General features: G+C 40.0%; 1 protein-coding gene across 8 annotated transcripts in view; it reads left to right on the top strand.

Annotated features, from left to right (window-relative positions):
- The first annotated feature begins 4366 nt into the window (after window positions 1–4366).
- The window catches only part of LOC133462280 (ryanodine receptor 3-like), a 139807-nt gene continuing 131930 nt past the window's right edge, over window positions 4367–12243 (top strand). For all 8 annotated transcript variants that reach the window (XM_061743443.1, XM_061743445.1, XM_061743441.1 and 5 more), the window contains exon 1: window positions 4367–4673. In XM_061743443.1, coding sequence (XP_061599427.1) covers window positions 4626–4673 — 48 coding nt within the window. In that variant the 5' untranslated portion in view covers window positions 4367–4625. The remainder of the gene's footprint in view (window positions 4674–12243) is intronic.

Genomic DNA, 12243 nt, shown 5'->3' with positions numbered 1-12243 from the left:
TACACTGGTGGAGGAGGAAGTCTGACAGACCTGGCAGACCGAAACGTATTGTGAGAGTCTGTTGGGAACACCTGTCCAAGCCCTCTGTCAGGGATGTCTTCAACTCGCACCCCCAGAAGAACTTGAGTCCGAGAGGACCATGTTGTCTGCCTGTATTGTCAACACGCCTGAAGTTGTGGACGCAAGGTCTCTGGTGCCTGTAGTGGCAGGAACCCCCGAACCTGGTGGTGGACTGGAAGTAAGGGATGCTGTCAGGCTAAAGAAGGAGTTTTATCAGGCCATGTTGGCTTGTGGGACTCCTGATACAGTTGACAGGTATAGGCAGGCCAAGCAAGCCACAGCCCGGGCAATCCTGGAGGGGAAACTTTGGTCTGGGAGGAGTTAGGTGAGGTCCATGGAGGAGGACTATCAGTCAGCCTTGAAGAAATTCTGGCAAAACATCCAACGCCTCAACGGGGGATATTGTCAGACAGTGAAAGTAATACTTGGATCATCACCTCAGTCCCACTGACATGCCAAAGCAGAGGTTCGGGACTATCGTGCGTAATCTTCCATCACCCAAGCCAAAGTCACTGAGGTAGTTTGCAAGCTCCTTAGTGGCAAAACTCCAGGGGTGGACGAGATCCACCCTGTTCCTCAAGTTTTTGGATGTTATGGGGCTGTCTTGGGTGACACCCCTCTGCAACATTGCATGGAGGTTGGGAATCGGCAGCTGGAGTGGCAAACTGGGGTGGTGGTCCCTATTTTTAAAAAGGGGGACCAGAAAGTGTTTCAACTATAGGGGGATCACACTTCTCAGCCTCCCTGGGAAAGTCTACGCCAAGGTACTGGAGAGGAGGATTCGGCTGATAGTTGAACCTTGGATGAAGGAGCATCAATGCAGACAATTTTCTGATCACAACAATGTTTATTTTTAGACTGTGTACAACTGATTTAAAGAAAGGTTTTAAAGATTATTTTGATTATATGGTTGATGCAGATGTCTCAGAAGGTCCTGTATCAAATGTGATAGATTTTGTTGTGTAGAAACAGTTGTGTGGATAACATATATGTAGCGATGATTATATACATATTTTCCCTTGACAGATTGCGACATGTTTCCAGCGTACCCTGTCTTTTGCATCTTTTTTCTCTCACACCAGCCAACACTATATCCTCCTTCACCAAATCCAGAAATGTATTGGTCTTTTTTTGTCCTTTCCCTTTAAAAAAAAAAAAATCCAGCATCCTTCAACCAATAAATTACTATCCCTCTGCTTTATTTGTCCAAAACCTTCTCACTATTGCCTCTCTTAAGTTGTCTCCAATACATATCCAAGCTTTAAAAAAAAAACATCAAACAAACAAAAAAAACAGAATCTGATAAAGTAAGTATTTGACAAACAGTTTCAGATGCCAATTCAAACCAAGAATACATGACATGACTGGAGAGGAGTGGAGTATGGCTAAGGATACTTAGAAGGGATCAATGTGGAAGTGTCGAGGAAGAAGGAAAAATGACTCCAAGTAAACCAAATAGGACATTTTTCCGCACTTCTCCGTTCTGGCATTAGAGAGCAGCATTGTATCATGTTAAAGGGAACATCCAGTAAGCGAATTAATTGTAATTGTGAAGATGAGTGAGCTTCATCATGCTCAGACAACGTGGACAACCAGTGGTTAGATATCAGTATGATATCTGTTATCGCAGAAAGATTAAGCCTTTATATGTATTCATTAATGTTTAATCGCATTTAATCTTGTTTGATGAATAATTCAACCATGGCTCATTGTTTTAAATAGTTAAGTACATGTACAATTACACGTCACTTCTACAGAATGGCTTTTTAATGAGATTTCTTCGAAAAGTGAAATAACACCAGACTAAAATAATTATTTAACCTTTAAATAACAACATTTATTTTGTCACGTCCAAGGTACTTTGAATAAAATGTATTTTTTCTTATTTGATTTGATTTGATTTTTATTTGTTTTAAAAGTGCAAGTTCGAGAAGGAGCTGAAGGAAGCAAAGCTTATCAAGTTCAGCCCCCCCTTACATTGTCAAATAATATATATACATACATAAACCTATACAACCTATATATATATATATATATATATATATATATATATATATATATATATATGCAGCCATATATATATATATATATATATATAGGTTGTATAGGTTTATGTATGTATATATATATATATACAGACACACATTCATACAAATTTCAATTCCATAAGAATATTCATAGTCCATAAATCAATGCAATCTAAAAAAATTCAGAACATTTAACATTAATATGAATGAATATAAATAAAACCCACATTATATATTTCGAAGTAAATGATTGTGGACAATGTAGATTAGGATATTTTGTGTTGCTATTATAAAGTGCTTGCATTTAAGCAGTGGAAATTATGCATTATATGTCCAGAAGTATGTGGACACTTATGCAGCCAGCAAAAAGTAATATTCCTGACCTTCATTAAAGGTGAGGAAACACCTAGAAGCCATCAAACAGTCTGCTGGTACACTGAAAAAAATAAATCTAAGCGCATGTAAATATAACATATTTAAATCTGTGATATTAACAATTAAAAATGAAGCTTGTTGCTTTACATGAATACGTCTAGTTTTCAACTTAATCTGCATTTGTTCAAAAAATAAGACATTGTGCATTTTTTCCTTAACAAGCAGTATTTATGTAATCCCAGGCAATCTTTTCATTTACACACAAACAAGAAGCACTGATCTTGCTGTATACTTTTCCTTTAACAATTTTAATCTATTGGGCAGATTGACCAATGTTTAGATGAAACATGCTTTATTTGTTTAAGTAGAACACCACAATAAAAAATATCTTGCTTGATCTATTTAAAAAAAATTAAGGCAACTTTTTCGCATGAGATTTTTATGTAGATCAAGAAAGACTAGTCTTTGTATAAACTACTTAATTTTTAGTATGTACAAAATTCATTTGCAAGCAAAGTCAACTTAATTTTTGCAAGTAAAGTCAACTTAATTTTGATGAATAAACTAAACTTAAATTATTTTACAATTAAGTTGACTGTACTTGCAAAATGTATTATTTACATACATAAAATTAAGTAGTTTATACAAAGACTAGTCTTTCTTGATCTACATAATAGGCAAGGCAAGGCAAGGCAAATTTATTTATATAGCACAATTCAACACAAGGTAATTCAAAGTGCTTTACATTGACATTAAAAGCAGCAAGACATAATAACAAATAGGTAAGAATAAGAAAAGAAGTAAAATAATAAAAAGCACAAGCTGTTAAAAAAAATAAGAACAGTAGAGTACAGCAGGTTTAATTTAAGAGTACACTTCAGTAAACAGTAATGTTTTTAACCCTGATTTAAAGGAGCTGACAGTTGGAGCAGACCTCAGGTCTACAGGAAGTTTGTTCCACCGGTGAGGAGCAGAATAACTGAACGCTGCCTCACCTTGCTTGGTTCTGGTTCTTGGGACACACAACAAACCAGATCCAGAAGACCTAAGGGGTCTGGGAGCTTCATAGGAACTAACAGATCAACCATGTATTTTGGTCCAAGACCATTCAGGTCTTTGTAGACCAGCAGTAAGATTTTAAACTCTATCCTTTGACTCACTGGAAGCCAGTGTAGTGATTTCATGACTGGTGTAATGTGGTCCAGTTTCCTGGTGTTTGTAAGGACTCTGGCGGCAGCGTTCTGGATCAGCTGCAGCTGCCTGATTGATTTCTTGTTAAGGCCTGTAAAGATGCCATTGCAATAATCCAACCTACTGAAAATGAATGCATGAATAAGTTTTTCCATGTCTTGTTTAGACAGAATCCCCTTAATTCTAGCAATGTTTTTTAGGTGGTAATAGGCAGATTTGGTGATAAACTTTAGATGGCTGTTGAAGTTCAGGTCTGAGTCAATAATGACACCAATAGGCCTAATCTCATGCAAAAAGTTGATTTTTTTTTTAAGTAGATCAAGCACAATATTTGTATGAGTGTAGCAGCCAGCAAACAGGCTGCTGGTAGAAGTTGCTGCAGAAGAGCCGTGAGGCGGCGGCGGGCGCTGGCCATGGTGCTGACCGGGATCAGCGCAGTACGTGGCGGTGTTTCCTCCGGTGACGCGCCGCTTAAGGCTGATTTATGGTCCTGCGTTACACCGACGCAGAGTCTACGGCGTAGGCTCCGCCGTAACCCTACGGCGTACGCTCTGCGTCGATTTAACGCGGTACCATAATTCAGGCTTTTACGCTTCAACATGCTGCCCGAGAGACTCTCCAACACAGCATAGTCATCATCATCGGCATTCGACACACTCATTATTGGAAAATTGGCGCTTGCAAGTTTGTATGAATAAGCCCTGGCGGTGACGTCGAGGATAAAGACCCCGCTGTATCTGTATCTGTATCTGTATGTGTATCTGTATCTGTGCCACAGCGTCCCCAGTCGCTCCAGCCCACCGATGCTGCTGACACTCACACCTCCTCCGGGCGGCCAGCGGGGCGTGAGCAACGGGGCTTGACTGGTCCATGCTGCGGTATCGTCCCCTCTGTATGGCCGTGGATTAGCTATATGCTAAAAATCGACAGGAGAGAGGAGCCAGCGGGGTCTGAACGGGCTCCTTTGCAGCCATGGCTGAAGGTGGAGAAGGCGAGGATGAGATTCAGTTCCTCAGAACTGTAAGTACATTTCCGGCCGCTTGTATTTGAATTGTTGCTCTGCTGCTTGAGGGAATATGAGGAGCTTTCTCTTTCATGAATTGATTTCTGCCGATTGCCTTGCCACTTATTTCCTTTGCAGACACGCTGTTTTCGCCGTGCAGCCACTGGTACCCCTCTGCCTTGTTGCAGATCTTACTACAAGCCGCTGCTCTGTTATTTTGCGCATCGCTCACTGACAGCTATTGTGTTTTTCTGCAGTATCTATCTCAGGAACTTAACAGCAGCAATGTCCCTGCTGTGGAAAACTTAGCTTTGTGCCTTAATGCATCCTTGTTTCATCTACAATTTTACCTGAATTTAGTGTAAAAATTATTGAAATTTCACTTAAAACGACTCCCATAATAAAGGCTTTATTGTTCTATCTGCATCTCTTAAATATGTTTGAGGAAGAAGGGAGTTCTGAATCAGTTTTTTTTTTTTTCCAAAGATGCTAGGCTGGCAGGACAAGCTGCCAGTTCAGGCAGTCACCCCAGGATTCCTGTGCAGCAACAGAGGTCTTTGCAAATAAGATAATGACAATATTTTGTAATTAATGCAATGCTGTTGAGCCGAAACCAGCTTAACTTGTTGGATACAAACCCAATTTAGACTGTAATAGATGCCTGTAATAAGATGCATGTAAAAGACAATCTGGAGATTATTTGGCTCCTTTCAGGTGTAGCACTACCCCACAATAAAAATATTTTCTGCTCTATTTAAATGTACACCTCCAGCTCAGCTTGTTTGAGCTTGAAAATAGCCATCCACGGTCGCACACTGTGGAATATCACTTTCTACCGTTGACAGTGATAGATGATGACATGATCTTCTCATCTATGGTCAAATGCATTTAGAGTCCCATCACGTTGGAAAATACCCACTCGTCCAGAATAGATGAAGGAGCGGAGCGCTGTCTTCCAGCAAGCCCCCAGACAGTAGGAGGTGTTTGGTTGCACGTATCCTTCGCACTGCTGCTTGTGGTTTCACTTTATTAAGCTGCTCTCAAATCCACAACCTGCTGTACAGTGAGGCAAACACAGCATCAATGCCTCGGTTTTTATATCAATTCTAGCAACAGTATTAATTGTGTTGTTGAAATCACCTCCTTAATCTTTTTGACAGTGAAAAGCAGAAGTTTTAAATTGATTTCCATAAAGTGTCTTTATAACTAGGTGGAAAAAGGAAGTAAAGCAACTTTCACTCAGAAGGTTCTACATATCTATAAATAATACGTAAATGATCTGGTCCAAAGCAGGTCTTTACATTAGATAAATACAACCTTAAATGAAACACATGATTTACACTTCATTATTTATTTAAGCCAAAATGGAGAAGTAGTGTGGGAAAAAAAAATGTTGCAGCAATGACTTGAAATCATAATGTTCTGGAGGAAGTGTCCCACATCCCTGTGAACATTTTTTGTCTACTCGTAATTCAGTGTTTGACCTTGGGGTGAACATCCTGGGATGCTCACTTGCAGGTATATTAGTGACTGTATTAAATCTTTTCCAGTTGTGAATAATATTTTTTTATTGAAGAATGATGAACTCCTCATTGTTTGGAAATGGCCTTGTAGTGTAATCCGTTGGAATTTCTGAGTTGCAAGTCAGATATTTCAATTGGAGCGCCCCCTGAAGTCGGTATGCCAACTCAGAAAGTCAGAGAAACCTCACCTCCCCCGATTTCAGTATCCGATATGGCTGCTTCTTTCAACGAAATAAACACTGTAAATTGGACTAATAATAGCATTATCTTAATGTTTTACATGAAATCAGACATACATACTGTTTGCTTTTCATCAGTGGACATGTTGTCACACTTTTGTGCTAAATATTGCTTACAGTTTAGTTATGAATTGATATTGCTAATTATGGCTAGCAGCGGCCATATTTGTTTAAAAAGATTAATTTTCTGACTTGGAGTACAGTCAACTCAGGTGTGTCAATGGAGCACACCATTATATCCCTCATAACTGAGGGCAGAAACAATTGCTCCTCTAAACTCAGTGCTGCTGCCTTTCTTTATGGCATTGTGTTAGACCTGAACTATCCACAAACTGTGACATTTTAGTTTTTTTTTTTCCTTATAGATGAGGACACATTTGCTGGCAATCAATTAATAAGTGCTTTGATTAGACAAATCTAGCTGGTAGTTGGCATTTGAATTCCAATGAAAGCAGTAAGGATGTACATGTTTTACATTTAAAAAAGCATGAGTGCAATATAGCATCTTTATTTTTCCTGTGTAAAGCCCCACGATGTGAGGGAAACTGTTCAGCCACTCCTCCAGAGAGTGATAAGCAACAGATTTGATGGAACCTTGACTAAGCCAGTGCAGATCATCTTAAAAATGCCTCTTACTCTGACTATACTCGGCAATACCTTCTACTAATCTTTAGTAACCTTTTAACCACAGCTCAAAGAGGTCGCCACATCAGCATGCCTACCACTTCAAAACACAGCTGACATTTTAACACCATTTCTTCTCTTTATGGGCCTTGAACTTAAATGCCACCACTACGCAGTCTAGATTTGAACACGCAACCTTCTTCGACAGTTGTGGATTTAGTATATTTAGCTTGTTCGTCCATTTAATCCAATTTGTTGGAGTCGCAGCGACAATCTTTTTCTCAGATGTTACTCTGGGAGAACACGTGCAAAGACAATGACTAATAGGAAACTGCTGTTGCTTTTTAAAACAGTCTTAACAGCTTGTTGCCTTCCTCCACACCAAAGCAGCTGAAAGGCTGCATGGTGCTGGTATGGGGGGAAGGGGGGGCAGTTTGCAAGATTGGTGTTCACGCGACTAAATGTGTGCGTACGTTAGTGTGCGTTGTGTGGAGAATGCAAATGCAGAGCTCTAGCTGTGTGGTGCAGTCAGGCTGCACTAGACGTGCCACAACAGAGCACAGTGCAGAAATTATTCATCAGCCAAGCAAGACGCACAGCTGAACTATTCAGCGTGGAGGAGCAGAACAGATACGAGCTTGAGTGTATGCATGCACACGCTTATGTTCGAAAACGTGATCTTTTTCCTATGGTGCATGGCTAATGTCACTCCTGCAGAAATAAAGGCTCTGTCAAATGAATATTTTGGGATCTAACACACATGCACGCTCTTTACCCCCACTGTGCGCCGGTATCACCAGAAGTGTTTTATTTGGATATCTATAGACTGTATTTCTTCCCGGCATCCAAATGTTGACTGTTATTGGAGTCAAGGAGCTTGATAAAGCAGTTTGCAAACTTCTTTTTCTCTAACAACACAAAGTAATTTCCCTGGAGTGGTAGCAGAAATTACCCCTGCCGGACCGCTGCCTATAAACCCAGCTCAGCGGGAGAAAGGGAGAGGATGGGAGGGAAGAGAGAGAGAGGATATCTCTTAGCCACGGGTAATTTGATGTTGCAGGAAGAGGAACGGTGCTGATTGTTAGGCAGAAGACGCAGAGAAGAGCTTCTCCCACAAACTGCTCTTTAATGTCAGAGGGGGAAAGGGGCTGTGCAGAAGGTTTAATAAGCCTGCAGATTCTGTTATTTTCGGTTTGCAAATGTCCTCGAATGCACCATGTCCATTAGCAGGAGCTTCATAACAAGCTGTATAGTGAATAAAATATCAGTTTATGGTTACTTTGCTCTGGGCGCTCATTGTGAAAGGGTACTTTTCTAAATGAATAGATTTTTTTGTGATTGCTGTGACTAAAGCAGGAGAGAACGAGACAATCATGTCAAACTTTTGTTCTTCGTGCACTTTGCTTTTCTTTCCTTTTATTTAAAATCATACTGACAGAAGGCCACTTATTAAATACAGAGTGCAGCATGCAACACACACACACACACACACACAGGCATACACACGGCTCCTCCGTTGCGAGGATCCCTGCTAGGCGAATATCAAATTCTGGGGATCTATTAGCAGTTTCAGTGGGTGTACCGACTTTGAAAATGCCAGACTAAGGCTGTGACTAATGCAGTGTGGCAGCACATGGCTTGTTTATGTGAAGGCACAGACCTCACTTTGCATCCATGCGATGACTGTCGATGCAGCAACACAGAGGTATAATGCAATGATCCAAGACGAGCTGCTTCAGGAGAAAGACTGGAAGAGCAGTAAAGCACAGTGAGGCATCAAATTTGGCTCTGCCTTCGGCCTCAGAGCAGGAGCTTGTGTGGACCCTTGCTGGGTATCTCTCTTATGTATTCTTCTGCTGCTCTCGTGCTTTTCTTCTCTTTTTTCACTTTTGTCATAATCTGCATTCACTCAGCTCAGTTGTCCCGATTTCCTCTTTTATCTTTTGAGATGCAGTGGCTTTGCATGATGTTACCTGCAATTTGGGGTAGTATTAAGAGAGGTGCCAGTAGCGTGACCCAGAGGACACCAACGTTGATTCCCCGTCACAAATCTATATGGAAACATTTTCATTTTGGCACTGTAACTTCAGCGCTGGACCAGTACTTACGAATCACTCATCACACTCATATGTTTACAGTTTTTTGTGCAGGATTCTCGTCCCACGTACGTCTGACTCACTTTACACTTGGCTCCTCCTGTTGCTCTCTTACTGGCCCTGCGTATAATTATTAGAGATTAGCATGAAATTGTTCCCCTAGATGGGAATTCAGTTGAGCACATCGCTGCATTCCAGCTGAAACAAAGAGAGATAGCTTTAATGTCATTATGATGAGGTCAGCTGTCATTTCATGGTTGAGTTATAAAAAGTAATAGCTCTGTTTCGCCAGCAAGTGAAAAAGCTTTGTGAGCATCGCGGTGTAAGGTCAAGTGTGGAGAAAAGGAATCCATGAAACCAAGAAGTGTTGTTCTGCTGGTTTGCAAACGGTCACAGGGAGTATTAACTTCCCTGCTGCTGTCTCATGCGGTTCTGCCAGCTGTTACATTCACAATTTAGATTTAAAACGCAAATGCTGAACACTCAATTTTTCTAATTTTTATTTAAAATTTGTATTTATGTCTTACATACTGCTTTGGAGATGTGTAAAATCTGACTGACTTGTGTTTTTTTCATGAGCTTCCTTTTAACGAGGACAGTCGCATCTGAAAAAAGTACACAGTTGTTGAGTTTTAAGGTTCTAAGTATCGACCTTTCCAGGGTGTATCCAGCCTCTTGCTCGGTGATACCAGGGACAACCTTGAATGGGATGAAATGGGTTTAGAAAACAAGTGAATAAATAATGGATCAACAGTAATTGTGAGCACCTTTTATAAAACAGACGTTTTGGCTGTTTTCTAATCTGGAGCATTCAGGTGTGTGTAAACACAATGCTAATGAGGACAGACATCTTAGAGAAGTAATTGTTGCTGTCAACCAATCTGGGAAGGGGCAAAATACCATTTCCAAAGAGTCTGGAGCTCATCATTCATCCATGAGAAACATTAACCACAAGTGAAAAAACAAAGGCAGTCGTTCTGACTGTCACATGTCACGCATTGCTGTTCATTTACATTGTATTCATTTCATTTTAACCACTAGATGCCTAATGGCACATATTTGATACATACCCTTCTGAGACGTCTGCACAACTCCCAGAATCAAAACAACCAACAAAAGATTTATACCTTAAAAAATTCTAAAGATTAAATAGAGAAATAGATACAATTTTCCAATGTATTCATAGGGATACAAAAAAAAAGAAACTGTTAAAGACAAAATTAGACGTGATTTTATTTCAATATATAATGAACACTTGAAATAAAAAATATTTCTATATAATACATTTCCATGTATTATTTCATATATCAGTCATCAAGGGGGCCTGGGGAGGACCACATGATTTTTCAACGTCCTGATGAATAGAACTTTGGATTTAAAAGAGAGTGTAGTTTATTTTTGGTGTGACTGTGCACCATGCATGAGGGATGTTATTCATCAAATCCCATTGAGAGTCTTTTCTGTGCTGCACACGTAAATACAGAAACCCATGCTCACAACCAGGTTGAATGAATCATTAAAAGTCTCAAAGGCACACATTGAACAAGTGAACTTTCAGAAAAAGTGAGTGCATATGTAGGTTTGAGAATAGAAGTGTTGTTCAGCAGGATGCTTGTATGTGATGAAGATGGGCAGATCAGATAGGCCTGTTATCTACTGGGAATTAAGCTGGCGCATCTGCCCAGAGACAACCTAGTATAAAGCTGCTGTAATGAGATATTGATCGTGGTACTAAATGAAGAAATTTCCTTAGTAATGTCAATGGCGTGCTGTAAGTGGGCCTGATTGATCAGGTGTGCTAGAGAATGAATATTTAACCACGCAGCGTTGGAAACTTCCTTCCAATAGAAAGACCTTTTTCACCTGTGGTTAAGGACCGCAGTCCAGGTCACCTGTCGCTCGCGTCTCAGGTCATTAAATCAGAGGGTCTTGATGTGACAGTGCTGACAAAAGTGCTAAAGATGTGTTGTATCACACTGCAACACACCTGGAAAACATGTAATGTGTAACAAGCGCAACAATTATCTTAATATTTTATCTTGAAGTGCTTCTGTAATTGGCAGTAATATTAAATGTTATTGAATAAATGTATACAGTGTATTGCTTATTTCACCAAGCACACTAAGACAATGACAGTGCTGTGTGAAAAACTAAAAACTAAAAAAAACTTCCCTGAACAGAAACAAATATATTTTAGTCTCTTATTTACAGCAGCAACAGTGATGTCGAAGCCTTCCGTTCAGTCCTCTTGTTTTGACCGTCACTGCTTCTTGCTTCAATGCTTTAATGTTGGTTTAGGACCCACAACAATCCACTGTATTTAAACTGAGAACCCCAAACACTATAAGGCAGCAAGTACAGTTGCCATATACTGTAGGTCCTGCTTTGCTGTCTGTTGCCTCCTCCCAAACCTGCAGAGCCGTCTCTCATCAGACATCTTTGGCTCTTCTTCTCTGTTCTGTAGTTCCAGGGCTGTTAACGAAGTCTTTCTAATTTTCTCAGAATAAGTTAGTTAAAGGTTCTGTTTAAAAATAGAAAAAGTAAGGTATGATTTCCACACACTAGCAGCTGCAGGGAGGGTCATATACAGATGTATATTTGGCTAAACAATTTAAATATTCTTGAGTGGATGAAATACTTTACAGCTGATGCCAGCCAAATGAACAGACAAGGCAACGAGCATCCCTCATTCATCAATGTGCTTACGTTCTTGGGTGTTAACAGAAGATTAAAGAAACAACATGACAGTAATTAGTTTATTTTTGTTGGCTTTTTCCCGTAGTAGGGTTGCCACATTGGCTCATCCAATTCCACGTATTGATCTAGCATAAGTTTTATATCAGATGCCCTTCTTGGCACAATCTGTTTATCCAGGCTTGGGACTGCAGAAATAGTTGGGCCAACGGTGACGATGCAGGTTTCATTGTCTCACTGGCAACCTTCCGGTTGGAGGGCTACTAACTGGTATACTATCATCAAATCCTTCATGACTAGATGTATTCCTGTGGTTCAGACTGTGTGGCATCAATGCTCCTGATTTATTGGTGCATGTGACTGAGGAATGAAAATGTAATCTAATTATTTTGGCCAAGATTTATGCTAATA

The sequence above is a fragment of the Cololabis saira genome, chromosome 16 (genome assembly GCF_033807715.1).
Source record: "Cololabis saira isolate AMF1-May2022 chromosome 16, fColSai1.1, whole genome shotgun sequence".
Lineage (NCBI taxonomy): Eukaryota > Metazoa > Chordata > Actinopteri > Beloniformes > Belonidae > Cololabis > Cololabis saira.
This window is presented reverse-complemented; position numbering and strand designations above follow the sequence as displayed.